Source organism: Aulonocara sp. 'chitande type north' Nkhata Bay, linkage group LG20, assembly GCF_057382095.1.
Source record: "Aulonocara sp. 'chitande type north' Nkhata Bay isolate Kocher_YH1m ecotype deep benthic linkage group LG20, A_spYH_male_GT1.1, whole genome shotgun sequence".
In the NCBI taxonomy this organism is placed as follows: domain Eukaryota; kingdom Metazoa; phylum Chordata; class Actinopteri; order Cichliformes; family Cichlidae; genus Aulonocara; species Aulonocara sp. 'chitande type north' Nkhata Bay.
Window position 1 is genome coordinate 14,260,662 of NC_141363.1, and position 22,579 is coordinate 14,283,240.

At 40.2% G+C, this 22,579-nt stretch overlaps 1 protein-coding gene across 2 annotated transcripts in view; it reads right to left on the minus strand.

Moving 5' to 3' along the window:
- LOC147305302 (copine-9-like) overlaps positions 1 to 22,129 on the minus strand; it is a 115,133-nt gene extending 93,004 nt beyond the window's left edge. The window contains exons 1-2 of one of the 2 annotated variants that reach the window (XM_086276248.1): positions 21,220 to 22,125; positions 18,151 to 18,191 (exon numbers count right to left, since the gene is read on the minus strand). In XM_086276248.1, coding sequence (XP_086132374.1) covers positions 18,151 to 18,191; positions 21,220 to 21,299 — 121 coding nt within the window. In that variant the 5' untranslated portion in view covers positions 21,300 to 22,125. Of the gene's footprint in view, positions 1 to 18,150; positions 18,192 to 21,219 lie in introns of both variants that reach the window. The other variant, XM_086276247.1, reaches the window with a different exon arrangement.
- Positions 22,130 to 22,579: the final 450 nt, after the last annotated feature.

Below are 22,579 nucleotides of genomic sequence, written 5' to 3' on the forward strand. Positions count from 1 at the left end.
ACAAAACCCTGAGAGTGTTGCACGTAAAATAGTATCAAATCAAATATATGGATCCATGTGCTATAGTGACCTGGAAGATGAAGAATGTCCAGACTCACTAGGAAAGCTAAAGCTAAACCCTGTAATAATAGCATGCCTAATGCTCTGTTTATACTTCCTGATTTTTTTTTTTAAAGTGCTCTTTTCAGGTAGGTCGTGGTTAATGGATGTTGTGGGTGTGGAATGGACGACCCTCGATGTCTGAATCAACAGGGGCTGCTCACTCTTTCCTCAGAACTCATTAGGAGACCTTGGGGGTAATTAGAGACCAGTGACCTTTAGTTTCAAGGTATGACTCAGGCCTTGCATTTACTCACCCCACTGAGCCTTTATTGAAATATAATTGACCAAGTGAAGGAAAGAAAACTTCCCATGTTAATGTGTAAACAATGGATGACAAAAAATAGTAAAATTCTGCCATCCTTTATTTTGCAAGAGGCATTCGGCCTCACGTGTCCCGGCTGTTTTCACACAAGTATATATATATATATCTCATTCCCTCTCTCTCTCTCTCTCTCTCTGTCTCTCTACATATATATATATATATATACATATATATATGTGTGTGTGTGTGTGTGTGTGTGTGTGTGTGTGTGTACTTGTGTGAACGAGAAGCTGGAGAAATACCAAGGGCTCAGAGAAGAGCTCGAGAGGATGTGGAGGGTGAAGGTAACGGTGGTCCCTGTGGTAATCAGAGCACTAGGTGCGGTGACTCCCAAGCTAGGCGAGTGGCTCCAGCAGATCCCGGGAATAACATCGGAGATCTCTGTCCAGAAGAGCACAGTCCTGGGAACAGCTAAGATACTGCGCAGGACCCTCAAGCTCTCAGGCCTCTGGTAGAGGACCCGAGCTTGAAGGTTAAACCGCCCGCAGGGGCGTGCTGGGTGTTTTATTTTACATATATATCATTCTCTCTCTCTCTCTCTCTCTCTCTCTCTCTCTATATATATATATATATATATATATATATATATATATATATTAAAAAAAAATATATATATATATATATATATATAAAACTCATCCATATACAATGAATATAATGGTGAGATCTTTAGGAGACGTGGACAAGCTCTCCAAACTATAACCACACCTTCTGTGTTACAACAAAACATTAACTCCTACCTGCTGATGAGTCACAATCCTCGAGCAGCTACAGCTAAATGAATGCAAAAGAAATACCATATAATGTGATGAATTTGATAAACATGACTCACCAACTTGCAATGAGAGACTACAAAGAGTAATCATAATTGATACAATAATTGATTTTACTTTTATATACTCCTGGACCGACGGTCAGCTGGGGGATTGCCTCTCCTACAGATTTTAATGGAGCGAAACACCCATGCATGTGGATGGAAACTGTCAGTACTCCACCAGCAAATGATGTTACATAAGAGAAGTGGGATGTTTTCATATGGGAGCCTGAGAGCAGTTTAGATGGTGGTGGATAGAAATAAAAGAGTCAGATAATTCCTGAGCTAGTAGCTTTGGGAGCTGCTGGATGACAGCATGAAGCAGCTGAATGAGATTGCTTCTACTTTTAAAGTGTCTTCTCTTAAACTTTCAAAGTTGTAGCAATCCGATGTCATCAGTAATTTTCTGTGTAATAGAGCTCCACCACCAGTGAAATATCCCATCTGGATAGGAATTAAAGTTGTAAATTATGCTCTTTGAAGTTTAAAAGGTCACTTCAGTGCTGTGCCCAAAAGAGCAAAGCGGTACAGTCAAAGTTATTGGGAATGAGAAGAAAAATATCTCATGAATTTCATTATTTTGTATCCGGGACCACAGCAATCTATCAGACAGATATATTTGTCTATTTCACTAAAAGACTGAAATTTCTTCTATTTCTCCCAGCCCCTAATCTCTTCAGGGAGCCGTACTTGGAGAGAAATTTTTCTCTGAAACGCACAAGACCTGTTTGCATCTGTCCAAGGGCAAAGTCTGTGTGGTCGGGGTCACGCATGCCTGGAATTCATTAAAATCTGGTTGAGACAAGGCTGAAAAAATGCATATCCAGCTGCCTAACAGCATTGCAGAGCATGTAATATTAATAATGAAAGGAGTTATGTTTCAAAATTAAACATCTATCATCATTTTAAAAAAGTGACACCTCCTTTAAAACGCTGGCTGACAGGTTGGTACACAGCACGCCAGAGTTCTTTTCAAAGGAACTTACATAACTTCATTCCTTGGTGGAGAAAATAGTAGTGTAGTATACTGCTGAGTGACGGATTTGATTTTTGCATATGGCCCAAACTCAAACAGTTTCCATGACTGTGCAACCTGCTTTCACACCAAGTAATATGAGTGAGGGATTTAAACAAAAAAAGGGTTACATTTTTTATACTGGTCTGTCTGTTTTCATGTAAAAAAAAAAATCTGTAATTTTGTTACTGTGACTTAGCATAATATGGTACAATCTAGCAAGCAAACTAACATCTATTAACAGACAGACTTGTACATAAACCCGCATGTGTGGATGCTTTCTATAATAAGAATTACTGGGAGTAGCCAGTTGGAGATTAAAAGGAGGCTAGAGCCAGTGGGGAGCTGGCTAGATCAGAAGACCCTCAAAGAGTCTTCTGGTCTAGCCAGCTCGACACTTCCTGACCCATCCAATGGCCATTGATATGATTTATTGTCAAAAGTATTGTAGGTGCCAGAGGTCTGCTTTAAATTTTAATTTACAATTAAGTTCATGTTTGTTTTATAATTCATAGATTCGTTGCATAATTCATCTTTTCAGGATTTCCAGTGGAAATTGGCCGACATATCCTCAGCATAACCATGTATAATATCCACAACACTTAAAAAAGAGGTTATACACACACAATACGGTAATATTATGTTGAAGCACAGTACGTATCACTCCGCCAGGCTCCTGACTACGGTAGCCGTAATGCTCCGACAATCCATCAAGCAGTCCAGGTTCGTAGCTTAGCAAAGTAGTACTAAAACATTTGACAGATTTTCGAGTGCCGTGTACGACATAAAATCGAGGTCAGTAAACACAACCAGAATTCATACATAAGGCACACGGGGTTATAAGGGGCACTGTCGATTTTCAGAAAAATCAAAGGGTTGATTTTAAGTGTGCCGTATTTTCAAAAAAAACACGGTAATAATGACGGCCCGCTAGCATGCTCTACCAAAAATAGTGCTTTGTTGTGTGTCTGACGGACAAAAGCTAAACCAGTTCCACACCACTGAAGTTGCAGCATTTTTACAAACCAATTCTGGTTTATCCGATTCATTCAACGATTTGCTTTCGCCGCCATGCTTTTTCCGACGTGTGCATATGAAACCAAAGGCACTGCGCATGCGCGTTTTACTCATATTCTATCGCGATATTTCATTTTTCTATCGTTGCCCAAAATTACACTGGTATTACCGTGAACGGTATAATATGGCCCAGCCCTAGTGTATACAAACAAGTACCTAGGGATGCAGACTGCTTTACAAACATTTTAGAAAGAATGGGAGCTCAGTGAATTCCAGTGATAGGATGCCACCTGTGCAACCCATCCAGTTGTGAATTTTCCTGACTACTAAATATCCCACAGTGAACTGTTAGAAGTATTATAACATTGTGGAAGTGATTGGGATCAACAGCATCTCAGCCAAGAAAGTCATAAGCCAAATAAAATCACAGCAGAGTTAATGGGTCAACTTTCTGCAGTGTCAATCACTACAGATCTCCAAACATCATGTGGCCTTCAGATTAGTTCATTAACAGTGCACAAAGAATGTAATGTAAAATTCCAACCTCCCCTTTAGTATGCTTGTTAGGAAAACTGGATGAGGTCACTACAGAAACTAATACAGTCCACATGGTTTTTACTGCCCTATGCATCGCCAAGAAAACGGTCCTCATGAACTGGAAAAATAAAAATAATCTTAATTCTAGCCAATATAGAAACCTTCTAATAGATCACATTAGTCTCGATATAGCCTCTGCCACCACATTAGATCAATCCCTCTGGGCTCCTTTGATCGGCTCCATCACCTAGCGGGGGTAGGGGGTCGTGGTTTGGTCCCGCCTTAGCTACTGTGGTTCATATGGAGTTGGGATGGGCTTAGGGCGCCTGGAGGACCCCTAGAGACGTTATCCCTGGAGGGCTTAACCCGGGGGTTGTGTTCATAACCTGGTTAGTAGCTCTGGTCGCTCTTAGAGGTTGTTCTCCTCGTGGCTGCATGCAGCGGGGCTGGAGGATGGTCTGTACTGGTGGACGTAGGTTACTGGCCTGGTGGCCTGGCTGCCCCTGAGTGGATCCGGGGCAGGCGTGGGGGTTTGGGGTTCGGGGGTGCTTTGCCTCCGTGCTGGGGCTCTGGCTGGGCCTTGGGGGCTTCGGTCCTCGTCGGTGTGTCACCGAGATTGTGAGCGGGTGGGTGCATGGGGGCTCAGCCCTGGCGCAGGGGGCCTCTTGTGCATCGGCCTAACTGGGGCGCCATTCAACTGGCAGGGAGGTTGTTCCATCGTTGCAGGAGTCCACTCTGCAGGTGGGGGAGAGACATAGGAGAGGTGGAGAATAAACTTAACCTGGGTGTCTGTTGTCTTGTGTAGTCTGGGAGACGATTGAATGTTGGGGTGGGTACAGTTTCCTCTGCGGTGGGGTAGGGTGGGCTGCCCCGGGTCCTGTGGGGCTTGGCAGTGCTACCGTAGGCCCCAGTCTGGATGGACCTGGGCTCCCTTGCCTTGGTGGGTACCAGAGGACGGGGGGTGCCTACTGGGGTCAGCAGGGGAGCTGGCCTTAGGGAGGGGCATCCTCCCCTCCCTCCTTTTCCTCCCCATCCCCGGCTACCTCCCTCTTCCCGCTCCACCACATTCACCCACACAGGTAGGGCCTTGTCACAAGGGTGCAGGGGAGACATCCCCCCCCCCCTCCCCCTCTTTCCCCTTCCGGCCACCTGTGCCTCAATTTTATCTCACAACTTAGACATCCACATTACTTACAATCTCATAACACACACATATATATATAGGGCCTTGAGGGTGGGCACGTTAACGGCGTCCATGCTCTCCCTTGTTTTAAATGCACTTTAGAACAACACGCAGCAACACTACACATGAGCGGGAGGAGGGAGGTATGGGGTCTTCACACACCCCCGTTCTCTGCTAGCCATTGGGGCGGGGGGGCTGGGAGGAGATGTTAGCTGTCCGATTGGCCTCCCTGCTGCTGCGGAGCCTGGGATGGTCTGCTTGCCTCCACCCCGGGGGGAAGGGTAACATCTCTTGGGTATGGGTTCTGTTTCCCCCTCTGGGGGCGAGGGTACCTGGACCCGGGGTATAGAGTATGTTTGGGGAGTGTGATTGTGTATACATGTCCATTTATGTCAATCCTTACGTTGGGTGAGTTCTGAGTGTTTGTATATGTGTGCATGAGGGTGGGAATGCATGTTTGTGTCTGTGTGTGCCTGTTTCTCTGTGTCTATATGTCAGGTCGGGTCTTAGACTCCACCTCTCTGGGAACTCCCAGGCCCTCCAAGGCCTATCTCCCCTCACCACACTCCCTGCCGGTGACTGATGCCCTCAGGGGTCGGTGGTGGTTCTTGGTGTCCGGGGCTGGGCGCCCAGGTATGTACCGGTTCACTCCCGGTGGCTACCTGGCGGCTACCTACTGGTTAGCCTACCTGGCGGGGCCTGGCGGGGCCTGGCGGGGCCTGGCGCCTGTTGCTCGGTCAGGCCTCCTCCGGGGTGTGGTGGGCCCTCGGGCCTCTGGCCTCTGGGCCTGCGGCTCGGTTCACTCTGGCTCAGCTGGCTGCCGGCAGAGCCAGCGGGCATGCCGGTGCAGCCCCCTCTAGCTTCTGCTCAGTGGCTCCTGGGTGACGCCTCGTCTGGGGAATCTCAGCCCTTCCCATGAGGGTGGCACGGATGCCCCTCCAGTGGTCCTCCTTGGGCTCTCGCACTCTGAGGCCTCTGGATGTCTGGGGCCTGGATCTCCTCCATGCCTGCTTCATGCCCTGGGGGACGGGGCTATGGCTTGCTACATCATCTTGCAGACCATTACATATGGAAACCATTTAAATACAAGCGCGCTGATCCACACAGGTATGCACACGGGTGTTCACTGCTCGTAGACTTACACCTTTCTTGGCTGCTACTTCAAAGCACATTGTGCGCTGTCTGTCCTGCGTGCTGCACAACAACATTGAATATTTAGTATTTACTGCTGTTTACACTTAGCTAGATTAATGCGATGGTGTTGTGTTTAGTATGTTGCTTTGTTTTGTTTTTTTGCTTGTTTTCTATTCTTCTTCTCTCAACAGGTGATCCAGGAGATTTTTTTTTCTCCCCCCCTTTCTCACTGTCCCTCTCCCCTTCTGTTTTTCTTTTCCTTCCTTTTTCTCTCTCCCTTTCCTATCCCTCACTCATGTCTGTCCCGTCTGTAACATCTGAAAATAAAATATAATAAATAATAAAAACAAAGGTCGATCAAATGGACCAATACAGTAATGCCACGATGATCCATTTGGCAAAGTAAATCCATTGGGTATCCTTGTTGGTCTTCAGACAACAATTCTGATGGCTAAAGAACCAAATGGGACAGGCAAAAAAAAAAAAAAAAAAAAACAGTGCACAGAGCTTCTTGGAATGGGTTTGGATGTCTGAACAGCTGTGTCCAAGCCTCACATCACCAAGCACAATGCAAAGCATCTGATGCAGTGATGGAAAGCATACCACCACTGGACTCTAGAACAGTGGTGGACGCTAGAGAACATGTTCTCATGCTTCTCGATCCGGCAATCCGATGGACGAGTCTGGGTTTGGCAGTTACCAGAAAAACGGTAGTTGTGTTACTGCATTGTGCCAGGTGTAAAGATTGGCAGAGGGGGAATCGTGGTGTGGGTTTGAGGTCAGGACTCTGAGCAGGCCAGTCAAGTTCTTCTACACCACATCACCAATTCATTCCAAACATATTTGGAATGAATTAGAGTGGAGACTGCAAGCTCCAAAATTAGTGTCTGACCTCATACATGACATCTGACAGAATGGTAGAAAAGAAAAAAAAAGAAAGTGAAATACACTCCTAAATCTTATGAAAGGTCTTCCCAGAAGAGGCTGCTATAGCTGCAAAAGGTGGGCAGACACCATATTAAACCCTAAAAATGGGATGTCACTCAGGTTTATATGAGTGTATAGACAGATGTGAAAATACTTTCAGCAACATCGTGTATATAGATATAGATTTAATAAGAAATGGAGTGGTTACCTCTAGGAAATGAAAACCTTTCAAAGATGATTGATCAATAGAACTAGAATAGGTGAAAAATAGAGAAACCTTAAAGATACCTTAAAGATAACCTTCAAATCAAAATGTATACCTGCAATTTTTTTTTCTGACCTAAATTAGTTTTTAATGGTTTAATGGTTGCTACAGACTCAGCTCAAGACCTGCAACAAATATGAAAGTAAACACATTAATGAAATGCAAAAACGAAGGTCAGGCATCAGTGGTGTAAAGCATGTCAGGATGAGCAAAGTGTAGAAGCCAGGTGCCGCTAGTCAAATGCACTTCATTAATTGATCACCAGCATGTGTGAGCACCTCCATAAAAACTGAATCTTTGCCAATTTGTAGTCTGGAGCATTCAGGTGTGTTAACACAGTGCCACAGTCTTCACAGCACTCTATGCCCAGCAAAGTCACCTCAAGGTCAGACCATGCAATCAGGGAAACTGCAACAAAACCAAAGAGCTACACACAAGCTCACACCAGTACAATTAGAGAAAGACTGTACAAGTATGGCCTTTTTGGAAGGGTTGAAGATGCATAATCATAGTGCACAGTGTCACATTTGGCCGAAAGCAAACATTCAAACACCTGGTCTTCCTAAATCGCTTTACATTTAAGCACAAAAGTAAAAGAACAACAAAATCTTCAATATATTCTTTGTAAAAACCTACTGGTTAGCCTACTGGTTTCAAAGCATCATGTTTATTCATGTCCATCTAAATGGGAAAAAAAGCTATTTGCAAGCCAACTTAACAGTCCTGTACTTTACACAGATGAGCACATGAACAGTGCAGGTATACAGTACATCCTCCATCCCTGTGTGGGCGGTGAGAGAGAGGCATCAGCTAATTTGATGGTGGAGTAAGAGAAACTCAAATTAAATTTACACAACGACCAGGCAACGTGACACAACATCTCCAAGGACAAACGCTGAGTCATCAATAAATTAGATAAGAAGAAGTGCCTGAAGAGATGAGTGTTTGGCATCTAACACATTCTTGTAGAAAGCTGTGACAGACAAGTTCATGAGCAGGAGACAGATACGCAGACAGACAGACGCAAACAAGCACAACCTCTTAGCTCAAAGCTGTTGACAAGAACAGCTGAAATTCTCAGAATGTGAATGCAGGAGAAAAGAGATCACATATTTATTGTTGTGTTCTTGAGAAAAAAATCCAATCATTACCAAAGTCCAAAGCTGTAGCTACCTAGGTATGAAAAAAGAGACTCACTACAGCACTGAAATAGCGAATATCAACAACCGGATCACTGGGTTTCGTCGAGTACCACTTGATATGAAGTGCCATCAAAGTTCAGAAGCACTGGGGTCTATCTGTAATTTGGTCTGCCTATTTTTAAACCAAAGATGCAGCCATGTGCTTTCGTATTTGTTTTGATCACTGATCCCCGAATTTGAAAAATATGTTTTTTGAAAAACTGTTTTGCAGACTGTAACTGTAGTCAATTCATTCAAAAACGGTTTCACAGACCAGTCTGGCTATTATCTTTAACCTCCTAAGACCCAAACTCTTCAATGGCATGCATTTTTAATTTCTCTTTGCTATTTGGGCTGACTGGGACCTGATGAATGTAAAAACAAAGAATTACGTGATTTATTTATTTTTTTACCGGATTTTTGTTACTGAGAAGAATGAGATCCACATATGAGGACAGTTGTTTTAAATGTCGATAGAACAGTGTCAGTATAATGTCCTTGTAAGTGGATATCAGGCCCTTGTAGAGCAAAATTAAGTATTTTGGTCTAGACAACCCAAAATATGACATCCACATATGTGGACATCAGGCCCTAGGAGGTTAACTAAATTTGTAAAATCTGGAGGTCATTATGACAAAATAATAAATCTATTACCAAAATACTGTAGCGTACAAAAGTCTCAAACGACACCAATTTCTTTATATTTTGTTTTTGTGTAATTTGTCATACCTCAGCCTTCTTTCCTTTCTTACTCTTTTGTTTTAAGAATGCTGTCTTGAGAGACATCTTTCCACTGACACCATTTCTGATGAGGCTTCGTCAAATAGTAGATGAATCAATTCAAGCAGATCAACTCAACTCAACTTTATGATACTGTCACACTATTCAACATTAGTAAGCTATTAGCAAGTGCTTAATTCAGCATTTATACATCATTATTCTTCCTTAGTATGTCATTTATAAATACAGATATGTTTATCCATCTGTTACTGTTACACCAATAGAATAGAATAGCCTTTATTGTCATTGTACAGAGTACAACGAAATTGGAGTGCCACTCCCTTGGTGCAAGTTTCAATAATAAATATAAATGTAAAATATAAAAAGTACAAAAAAAACAATCGTAAGTACTCAAACAATAGTATGTACAATATATACAGGATAGCAGCATTAATATAATGAGCATGTGCATGTGCATCACTGCTGTACATGGTTTATCTATGTACAGCTATCACTGCTAGTAATAATCAGAATCATAGTCATAACAGTATATTTGCATTTATAAATGGCATACCAAGGAGCAGTAATGATGTAAAGATACATAAATGATGAATTAAGCACCTTCTAATACCTTATTAATAGCTTAATAGTGTGACATCATTTCTTTTTTTTGAGGACATGACTTTTAGAATTTGCTAATCCGGTGTAGATTTTTTAGACATGCCACTTCTTCCTGTTGTCTTTCACTTGTCCAGTTTCCTTCAATTTCTTCGAGCACACACCACACACCATGCTAAGATTTCCTGAGTTTTCAGCTAATAGCTCTTTGGGAATCACCTTGTTGATGCAAAAATACCATCATATGCCAGTCAAATTGTGTTATCTTTGTCTTTTTCTAATGAGTTAATTAAAGAAATGGGATCCAGTCATGGCTCATGACCTTTGCATAGTAATGTAGGGGGAATATTGGCAGAGACCACATCACTAGCTTGGTTTATTGTGGTGAGCTCGGCAACATCAAAAGGCCTGTATTTACACAGAAGACAACAGTGGCTGGTGGTCTGTACAATGCCAGTATCCCTGGCATTGAACAGAAACCCCTTGTCACTACATTCAGCCAAGACCAGCACAGACCAGGATGCAGGGATATCATTATCCAAGTCAATCACTGAGAGAAGAGAAGTGAGCAAATACAGAGCTTTTAACACAAGGTAACACCAGAGGTTGCATTTCATTGTCCATCATTTTGACAGACAAAGCTGTAAAAAGTGAACTGGTCTGTCACAACGTAATTTTACCTGCCATTTTAATCTCTTTCTACTTTTCAGTGAAACTGAGTCATATCTAATAGTGCTGCATTTTCAAAAACAACTCAATCACAATATCTAATGTAAAGGACAGAGCATGCATTTAGGAGAGCATGAAGAGAAAACAGAAACACTAAAAAAGCAGATAAATGAGCCTAAACAGGCACATATGAATTAAATGTATTTGAAATGAATTTGAATGTAATCAAATTGAATCATTACATCTCCCTCAACAGACAAGTTTTTGTATCATATTTTATTTTATCCTAAAGACCCTTCCTATGCTGCAACAATAATTCAATACTGAAATCATGAGGGATGTCATCAGTTCCCAAACATTTCTGTGAATAACCATGAACCTGAAAATCCAGACTATAGAACTCCTTTAGTTCTTTTTAAGCCACTCTGTAAGTTAAACAAAACTATTGTGGTATTGTGGAATGTAAATAAATGACTAAGTTGTGACTGATATTATTAGAAACATTTTTTATTACATTTGTTTCCAAGTTTGTACATAAATGAGGAGGAGGAGGCTTGTCTTTCTGTCATAGTGCAAAAAAACCAGTGGTATGGAATATATGGTATTTACAGTATACATAATATATAGATCTCTATATAAATATTAATTAGCAAAATACTCAGTTTACAATTGTATAAAAAACAGAGTGCTCCAAAACACAGAGGCAGTCATTGCCTAACACATAGCTAGGATTTGATTTTGAACACAGATGGTACGTACGATTTCTAACAGTCGCACAATCCTTTGGCATTATTATTGTTTATCTAGCTAACAGTATTTAACTTGTCTATACTGTGGAAGTGTCGCTAAATCTATATCCTTTTTAATGGCCAGTAGAGGGCGACTCGTCTGATTGCAAAGCTTACAGTTATATTGTGTCTGTGGGGAAACAGCCCTCAGCTGTTTTGTTCTATGACCTGAGAAAACACTTTCCTAGTGATGTTATGGTCTCACTATGAAAGTATTTACTAATTTGAGGTCACACTGAGTAAAACACAAAGTTTATGACTGCCCATCTTTTAAATACAGATGACTTGTTTGTAAAAATATGAGACGTGGCGTGTATACAGATACATGGATACATGATCGATCTCTGTCTGGAAGCATAGTGAACTAACACTGGATTACTTTGATACTAAAAACAGGTTTTCGTGAGTCTGGGGTAATTCTAAGTGGATTTATGTCAGTTTCACAACCTTCAAATAAGTCCTGTAATTGTGCAAGGTTTAAAATCTGATCTGAAACACAGAGCTGAATCACCGGGGAACAGAAAGCATCTCTCCCTCATCCATCCATTATGTTAATGAAACCCAAGAGGGCTATAGTGATCAAACAATTTAAATTTTCACTGATCATTGCCTTACTTGAATTGAGTAATTTAGGCACTTTAATGCATTTTTGATGAAGACAGCAGTTTATGATGTCTGTGTAAATGTATGCCCTGCTTTAGTCAGTCTCATCTTCTGTGAAATGACTGTAATAAGTTAAGCTGTGCGGTGAAAAATGGACAACAGTATTAAAAAACATCTTCCTGACTCCTCACACACCTCCGTGAAAGTGGAAGTGACCCATTTAATGAGTACCACCTACTAAATTATCTCTGAACGATATTAAAAGTAATTAAATCGCCTGCAGTTTTATGAGGCCAAGATGCTCTTTTTGACCCGATTGCATATTGTGTTATTTTTGCTATCTCATCTAAAGTTCCTATATTTAGCAATCACAGAAGCTTCAATGATGCAGTGCACGCAGCCCTGATTGGGTGAATATACTTTGATTAAAACATTCACATGTGAAGTGGAAAAAGAACGTCTGATTGACTGAACGGGCCGGTATCCTCTTGTTACACAGCCACGTTCTTTAGTCCTTTTTTAAGCTTCCTTCCTGTCATACGCTGCAGCCTTATTACTGCCATAGCATTTATTCCTGTAACTGCCCAACATCCAACAGCTAACTCTCTACAGTCTTAAAGCCCGGATGCATGCATCAGGGAGCATCTGTCAACAGAAACTAAATCAGTGAACTGGTCTGACTTACGAAAATACCTGTAGACAAGTGTATACAGATGCATGCCTGTATAACAGCTCTCCGCATATTAAAATGGATTGAGAATGACAGGGTGGAGGTATTGTTAGATTGTGATCAGTTCAGTAGCTGCAATTTCCTGGAGATCACAGAACATGTTTTCAAATAAGAGGTTATTAAGCCTGTCAGTCATTTTTGCTTCCTTTGACAATGATCTCCTCCAAGTAGGATTGATTGGCAAGCAGTGAGGAGTTGTTTTTCTACCTTGTTAGATGAGGGGGAGTTACAGAGCATTCAGACCACAGCACTCTAGCGTTGCAAAGGTTGGCGCTGGTGTTCTGTGTTTTTCCAGGTACCAGTGAAATATTACCTAGGAAAACTGTGCATTTGCAGGCTTATCTGATGCCAGAACTCACAGGCAGCTTTTTAGTCAAGCAATTTCACAACTTAGTTAACACAGCAGGAATCGTTTTATCGTTTCTTCTGACAATTGTGAATTGAACTGTAAAAGTGCACCATTCACACAAAATTCTTGGGCGTGCAAGATTATCCAGCAGAATTTCCTGGATGGCAGACATATCCAGATGATTGGTTCCTATTACAGATCAAAGTATGTAGTTCCTGTGAGCCATGCTAAACCTTCCTGCCACTATAAACACAGAAAGACCACTAAGACAGTACATATACTATATCACAGAAATTCATAAGGAACACAGGCACTCTTGATAATTACAGAATAAGAAAGGTATTTCAGCTGCTGAGGACTGATAAAATCTTGCTGCAGTAAAAATACATTTGACTTTAGCCAGATGTGGAGGTGCTAATTGGCAGCTGTGGATGTCTATGTTGCCAGAGGGAAATGCTTCCTTAAAAATATTTTAAAAATGGTATTCTTATTAATCATTTGAACATGCATGTGTGTTTTAAAGATATAATGCACTTCTTAGAGACTATGGATATGGGCACCCACACATTTCATCTAGTTTCAGAGCTAAATGTGGAAATGTTCAAATGAAACCTAAAATGTCAAGAGCCAAGAATATTTTATGGTTACATAAAGAAAAAAAGGGACTAGTAAAAATGCCTGGTGATTGCATTGATTATATTTTTTGTATTACGTAAATGCAAGCAGTTGTACTAACGAACTTCTCACTCAGAGGTCGACTGTGCACATCAGCAACTACTGGGCGACCATATTAAGGCAACCTATATTAAGGTCACGTGATTGGAGGCAACCTGTCTCCAAACAATTGCAGTGTGACTTACACTGCTTGCAGTCACACTCAGACAGATTTGATTAAGGTTTGCAAATAACTGCTGTCTAATTTATATATGGTTTCTAATACATTACAATTAATCTGAGTCAATGTGTACAAGTACAACTTTTCTGAAACGCATCTCTTTGCACTACAAGACTCAACTTAAATGGTTGCCAACTGTTTGTGTTCTGGTTATCTTCCTATACAAAAAAGAGGCTTTGAAGCACCTCATTCATTGTGCAGTCAAATCTCGGTCCAGCAAAAACTACATCACTACTTGCGGAATCTATGAGGTTCTGGCTCAACTCTGAATGTAATTAGGCAATTTTAGCAAATTTATCACATTCAATGACCTATTATCACAAACAGAATGCATGTAATTGCTACCTTGACACCATTCAATTGCAACCCGATAGCAGACTAATTCGTCTTATGGCCGTTTTATCAACGTCTTGACACCAAAGTCACTTTAAAGATAGAAACTGCTACAAGCTGCAGACAAAGTTCCTGTCTGTGAAGCAGCCATTTCAAAGGCAATGAAATCCCAAATTTATTCCACACGTTTGAAATTATTTTGTTCATGTCATGGTCTCTGACCACTGCTTTCCCTAATGTGACTGTGGCATTATTGAGGTGAATATGTTGCTGCTGATGCATCACACTAAGTAATTCTTCTTTCAAGCTAAAACTAACTGATGACTGAGAGTCCTGATAAAGCTGATATATTAAGTTAGGCCAACTTTCAGTGAAGAGAAAGCAAAAAAAAAAAAAAAAGCTTTAAATTTCAATCAAACATTTAGCTGATGTGTTTTTATTCAGTTAAAGAAAACTGATTTTACAGATGTGATGTATTTTTCTCTGTGTGTGAATATTAAGTAAAATCCACTTGAGCACAGAAAAAAAGTAAATGGGTGAATGAGTCATGTTGTGTAAAGCTCTTCAGGTAGTGCATTTACCATCTCTTACATCAAAATAATAAATTTGTTTGTCACAAACCTTCGAGCTAGAAAATGAACTGAAAATTCATGTGGGTTTTCTATCATGCAAGTATGCGTAATTTTAGAAGAATGTCATGGTTGGAAGCTGTATGGAACCACTGTGGTATCTACATATATTACACCTAAACTTTATAATTGGAGAAAAAGAAATCAAGCAAAGACCACTAACTCTAATGCTTATAACACTAACCCACACACTGGCTTAGACAGTTAGCTGACTAGCTAAGTAGCCGTAAACATAAAAGCTAAGTTTGGTAGCACATATTGGGCTTGCTAGCTTAAAAGAAGTATAAAAGTTGACATTGTGAAATAAAATGTCCTTATCAAAATACCTAAAAGAAAATGTGTCCCTGCAAAACAAAAAGGTTATTTTTAGTACTGTCAGAGTTAATCTTGTTAAAATGACGTTAACGCCATAACCGCATTAACACGGCAAATCTCCGTTAGCGAGTTAGCGTGGATCGCCCTGTGCCTGGGGCTGCACGGCGCTAACGCATTAAGAGCTAAACGAACTAACGCGTTGACGCCATGCAGGTCATGCAAGGGGTGATCTGCACTAACTCGCTAACAGAGATTTGCTGCATTAATGCGGTTATGGCGTTAACGTCATTTTAACAAGATTAACTCTGACAGCAATAGTTATTTTATAATATTAAGGTAATCTAAAAGATGATTATTAACAGTTCATAACAACATTGAATCATCTGATTTCATAATGATAACTGACTGTATATTAAATGGCCTTTTTTCATTTTTTCATGTCAAGCTGTATCTCAGTTTTTGATTGGTATTTTGGTTAAAGGGCTGATGTACAGCAAGCTGCTGCTTTTCACATCAGCAATAAGTGCAGTAAATGCAATACTGTTTACATATACCCCTAATTAGTGTGCCACATGAGTGCACTGAATCTTCTTAGAATTACTATTGATGTACATCATAAGATTTGCATTTCTTCTGAAGTGAATCAAGAACATTTGCCTTGTTAACAAAAGTTTTAATCCTCTTTAACATGACTTTTAATCTTGCACACTCTGCACATCTAATAGCTCCTCCTAAAGACTGTACTACTGATGCACATCAGAGTTATGGAAGTCTTTAACATAAGCTTTGCACTTTTTGTTAATGCTGCACGTTAAACGTTTATTGTGCAAGTTCAATTTTCTGTGGATCCGAGAGAGAGCACAAAAAATAAGCGACTTAATGATAAAATCCAACCTCTACTCTTTGCTTGAAATATTATTTTTTAAATAGTTTTAAATCTTGAATCTTCCCTGTTGCCTCTGTTTGTTGATTAATAATAGCATCTCCGCTAATTACATCTTCCAGCTGCAGTGCATGTAGCAACAGGCGGCTCAGAGCTCTTCTCCAACATCTGCTTGTGTGTGCTGGACTGAAGACGAACCTCACGCACTACTTCACCCTGTCTGTACTGGTTGGAGCCCAGTCGCTCCTCAGGCAGCCCTCACATCTGTGATCAGTCATCATCGCCCAAGCCTGAAGACCGGTGGTTGGACAGCTGTGCTCTCAAGCTGTGATTTGAGTAACTCATTTAAAGCTCAACTGTTAGGCTTTCTTAAGGTATCATTTCTTGTCTGAGATAGTTAAGCCCTGTGGCCTCTCAAGCTTACCACACTGCTCTACTTAGACTGCAAAAAGCTTTGGTGCCAGGAGGGCAAATGAGGGGAAACACCAAAAAACTATTACAGAGCAGTCAGATTATCAGATGCAATGGCTCACACTTTTTTTGCTATGATTGTATTCTCTAGTCTATTCTAGTGGAGATAACTGATATCTAAATTCACCAATTGCATTTAATTTCACTGACTACAACACGTGAACCTGTTGAACTCAAGCTGTTATGCTCTTTTTCTGTTGACTTCCTTTCACTCTGAAGATTGCTAATTTCTCCTTTTCTGAAAATCATGTTTTCTTTTAACTGCCATTTTTTGGCCAGCATGTCTTAGTCCTTTTTTTAATCACTTGTGCTTTGAAAATAAAATGAACACGAGGTGGTGGAGAGACAGCCAGACTTGCTGCTGTGGAGGTGAGTGGCTGTGAAATGTTCTCAGTATGGCTTGGCTATTGACAGCTCAGAATCAACCCCCCACCCCCCACCCCACTCCCCAAAAAAGGGAAAAAATTGAGATATCACCTAAATTTCTACATGGGTTTGTAAAATCAAGATGTGTGAGTGCAGCAGTGGGGGTGGAAAACATCCTGCCATGGAGGCGTAATTATGGACAATTTTGGTGTTTAGAAATGTAGCAGTTTGATGGAAACCACTCAAAAATAGTGTTTGAAGGTACATCTGTATGCAACACTTGTATTCTCTGAACTTTTTAGCTCCGGCTGGTGCATTCAAATCCACTGTGGCCAACAGCTATCGTGCCAATGGCATTATGGGGAGAACAGTAGGAGAAAGTAAGTGCATGAACTCCTTTATCAAAACTTTCTGTCACAATTTTCCCCAGCTGTCTAACAACTCTGAGGCTATTTTGTACCATATAAAATGTATGATCTGTCAAAGCTGCTGGATCTGACTGATCATGTTTACATACACAGAGACATGTGCATCCACACACCGGTCTAATAAGAACCTGACACATGCACACTGCTAGCAAAACTAACAAGCCTAACACCTTAATCAGACTGTCACCCTGAATGTGACTGAGAACATGGTTGTGTCCACACGTACACGGGTCATTCTGTAAACTTGATAAACATTTTATCCTCATGTCAGCAGTGTTTTTTTCTGAATATGAGGTATTTTATATAAAATGAGATCTTTTTTTTAAATGAATTCATGGAAAAAACTGTTTTAATAAAGATCCCTGCACAGATGGATATTTGTTTTCCATGCAAATGTGTTTTAGGCCTCAAAAAAACTAAAAAGTTGAAAAACTGTGAAAGTTATGTTTTGTTGTGTAAACTAATTAACAGTGGAACGTAAAAAAGTCATTTGGTGCTCATTAAAATGTATTCACATTTAGCATTCGGAAGATGTATTCACTTCATAAATCATTACACTGCACACAATGTACCGGTAGCTGTACTTTCAGTACTTGGTATTATCAATACTGATCTTGTATTTACTTTGTTTCAGATCAATACTACATCTTGCAGTATTGTGTACTAATAAATAAGTTAAATATGAGTCATTTATCTGTGGTGTGCCTTATTTGTTTTATTATTTTTAATGTATTTAACTTCATTTTAGGTAACACAAACTAACAAAAAAATAACCCAAATCCATCCCCAGCAAACAGTTTTATTTAAACTTAATCATCAGTACCAGCACTTCAGACTCTAAATGGTTCATACATACCAGGATCTGACTTGGAGAATGTGTCCACATCCAGTAGACTCCTGTGGAAACAATAAAAAAGATGTATTCATTCATTAACATTCGCTCCATCCTATTTTTATCTCTTTTGTTCTTAACTCTCCTGCATGTTTACAAAGGTTTTCATCTAAACCCTGAAAGTTAGGTCATGGGCAAATTTAAACTGCTCCCCAAGTTATTCTGTGAAAACAAACATCACGAGAAGCCTTTCTGAGTAACGCTAAGCCAAAATGAAAGAAAAAATTAAAAAACAAAGCACTGAATGATTAGTGAAGGACTGATCAGCAAGATAAATAGGTAGCTGGTGACTCAGTTACTCTGGCACATTTTGTGAAATATCTTTCAGAACCAAAGATTAATTTCCCAAAACATGAGCAGAGAAACACTACATGACTCTAGCTCGCCAAAGGTTTTTACATTAATGTGTCAAAAAGTTTTAATGTCAATTAATGAGTCCTACAAAAATGAAAAACTCAAACCCTTTGGTACTGTGTGAAACAGGCTGGTGATTTCCAGTCATTTCCACAATGACTTCTAAATTTTCCTGTCTTGTCATACATACATATTTCTCTGCCAGTGATGACTTGATGTGTCAGACTGTTAGTTTTCTGAAGGTACCTGCTATTATGCATCACAGTGAATACGCTTGAGATGATGATTTCAAGAGCACAAGGTTTTGCAGTTACTTTGTGGAATAAGAGCGCTTACATTTGCATCTAATGTGAGGAAAAATAACTGTATTTTTCTTCAATCTTCACACAAGTGCTAGTACATACAGAAACGGAATATTTCTACTGTGTGCAGTTGTACTCTAAAAGAACAAACTAATACTGGGAGTCTGTCGTGGTAATCCTTCTGCTTTCTTTAGCGACAGGTTGTCATTAGCGTCACACCTGAAAGATGTATATAAAAATAACAGTTGTGCAACTTGTAGGCAGTAATGACAAGTTACCAAACAGAATGAAGAAGGTACTTCCTGTTGTCCACATATTACAAAATCAAGTGAAAGACTTCACATATTTATTTGGACAACTGTCACCTGAGAAATGAACCAAAGTAACAGACAAATCATATATTATCACATAATCTATGGGCTTTACACTTTTTATAGTCCAAAACATTATGTAACATGATTCTGCCTTTTCATTGTATGTCCACAGAATTTATGATTTGGTTGAATTTCAACATCCACACACAGCGTGATTGTATATCATGTAAAACCACTCTGAGCCATGAAGTGTAAAGCCAAAAAAAAGGAAAGCACACACCTTTGCTCACATATCAGCAAATAATGCAAATCATGTGGTCCTTAGCAAGTCTTGAAACTAGACAAATAACCACAAAACATGACATTTTACACCATGTTATTATTTAATAACAGAAATTAAGCCAAAATGCAGAAACAGTGAGTGAAATAGTGCATTCGTATTTCTTCTATGAGGGTAAAACACTCCATAGATTAGCTGTAAAAGTCTTTATAATCATTTCTAACAAAAGTTCATGTCATGACATTCATACGTTTGTAAAGTACTGATTTAATTACTCCACTGGTTAATTCACAAGTAAACTAATATTCAGAGAAGCCTTATGTGTGATGTAATCCCAAAGATTTCCCTTGGTTTGTGTACATGGATCTTTCTACTGTATCATTTCAACCCTACTTTTGTTAGGTTTAGTCAACAAAACTACTTGGTTAAGGCCATGATTTGGCTTCAGATTTCACATGCTTTAAAGCCCCAAGGGTTGTCTCGTGTCAGTCTGAAAAAAAGAAAAAGTATTTCTCACTGAAATGTATCAGTATATCAAGCTGTTGCTCAAAAAAGATCCAGAAACAGTGTGCAGGATAACTCTATCTTTGGGAGAAGAGATATCATAAAAATGAAATGCAATAGTGCAATTTTGCCCATCTAAAGAAAATCAGTTGCCCGTCTCTACATGCTTACCAGAACCTCCAACATCATTAAAGAGAGTTATATAGAGGTCTGTTCAGTCTGGTTAATACCCTGATGTATTACTTCATGTTTTGTCCTGCACACAGTGCCCAGAAACTCACATTATGCTGGTTTTTAAACTTTTAAACAGAGCTAGACATACTGTTTCCTCCTGCTTCCAGTCTTTATATTAAGTGGTCAGCTGTTCCATTTGTCATTGTATCAAACAGAAATTCAGTAATTCAAGGCATAGATACGGTCATGCATTCAGTGTGCAAACCCAAGGTAAAAAACAAACAAACAATCAAACAAAAAAACACAAAGAACTTTATCATTTATCTCTTCATCTGAGCTCACCTTTAGCTCACACTGCTGTCAGGTGTCTAGCCACTTCAAATCTGTCTGATCTTAGAAGGGACAGCACAGGAGCAACAGCTATTCATTATTCAGGAGTGAATTGGAAAGACCGTCAGCAGACCCAGGTAGGCAGGGTGACTGACAGTCTGGAAAAGCCCTGGGTGAGCTTCTCCGCTTGGTCTGTTAGTCACTCAGTCAACTGTTCAGCTAAGGCATCTGTAAAACTGTAAATCCAGCTGTAGAAGTTCTCTTGCAGGGTTACAAATTAAACAGGACAAATTAAACGGCTGTTATCAGTGTATTTATTTGCAGCATTTTAACACTCTGTAACTGCACGTGCTATTGCACTGTGCCTAACACACAGCTCACCATCAAGGCATGTCTATGAATATCAGTGGCACGCTAGGGCACTGGCCAGACTTGATGCCATATGAAAATATTTTCCACGATTTTTAAACCGCTTTAATACATATGGAGGCAACCATGAGAGCAAAGGGCATCTGAAAGCATAAGGTCATCGATAGATAGATAGATAGATAGATAGATAGATAGATAGATAGATAGATAGATAGATAGATAGATAGATAGATAGATAGATAGATAGAAAACATCAGTGTTACATGAAAGAACAAAACATTCCTCACGCACATCTGATGAACTAATTTTTCAGCATATTTTACCCACAGTGGGTGAAATAACAGACTCTAGATCAGGGTTTAAACTGAAAAGCATCTACAGTACGTGTACGGGAGTTTGCCCTTACCTGCAGGACACGGTAACTTCTATTTTAGTTGCGGGGACTCTGGTGTTGAGAGGATCGAATTCCCCTATTGATGCCATCATCTCGACTCACGAAGCTAATGAGCATCCGCAAAGAAATAAGGAAAAGAGGGTGAGAGGGGAAAAAATCTATTTAATCACTACTGGATCGTGATTGCGGTAAATCCATTGTAGAGATATTCCTCTCTAGGGGTTTCGTTCCTGGAACAGCGAGCGGCGGGGGAGGGGGGAGAAACTGTCAGGTAGAGAGAGAGAGAGAGGGGGGGAAAGTTGTGAGGCAAATGTAAAGTTCATTCATCCTTCGTGCGTTCACCGTGCGCTCCCGGTATCTGTCCGGTGCTGAGGAAGAGAGGAGGGAGGAGAGCGCAGCCAACCGGAGGCACCGGCAACAGCAAGGTGCTTTCTCCACCTCTCTATCTCCCTCTCTCTCTTTTCATCGTCCTCTTCCTTTGTGAAATATTTTCTGGAGCTTACATGCTTTTAAAATAAATTAAAGTGAGTAAAATTCCTCAGATCTTTTCCTCTCGTCCTTTGCCTGTCTGTCACCAGCGGGCAGAATATTTCCACGTGTGACAAAATGTAACGCCTTTTCTGTTCTGTGGCGCCAGAGACGCACCCAAATTATCCGTTTAAGTTGTGTAAGACGACATGTAACAATGGACGAGGACTTGGACCACTGAGGAAAGCATGTGTGTCTGTGTGTGTGTGTGTGTGTGTGTGTGTGTGTGTGTTGGTGGTGAGGGGGCAGCGTCTTTTGTAAAAAAAAAAAAAAAAAAAAAAAAAAGATTCAAGAGATTGAAGTCTGAATTTATACCTCAAAATTCATTTATAAAAATCCAAGATGCCTCTATTTTTCTTTTTCTGTGTGTATGTTTGTTTTTGCTTTTAACCAGTGGCCCTAATCCTCTTCCACACAAGTGTATGGTTTGTATTAAATGTTATGCAACAAGAGGGTGATGCAAGCTCCGTTTTTGTCTTTCTTGGGTCAGCTGTACACTAAAAATAGAATGCATAAATGCTTTTTTTTAGGGCTATTTATGTAGGTAAGAATAACAACTGCATGGTGATTAAATATGTGAATTAATATATCATGAATTCCTGTTATATAAATGATCAACTCATGATTTATGAGATTGGTTAAAAGGTCATGTATTAGTCATCTTGAATATTACTGAGTGACCCTGTGTTCCTCTCCTCGCCTTTCCAATCTGGGGGATGTAACAGGAGAATATTAGGTTGTTGTAGTGTAGTGAGAGAATGGACAGGCATGTTTTGGTTGGCAGAAGCAGTGTATCTACTGAGTGCAGGTACAGTAGGCCTAAGTGTCTATCTTTTTTTTACCA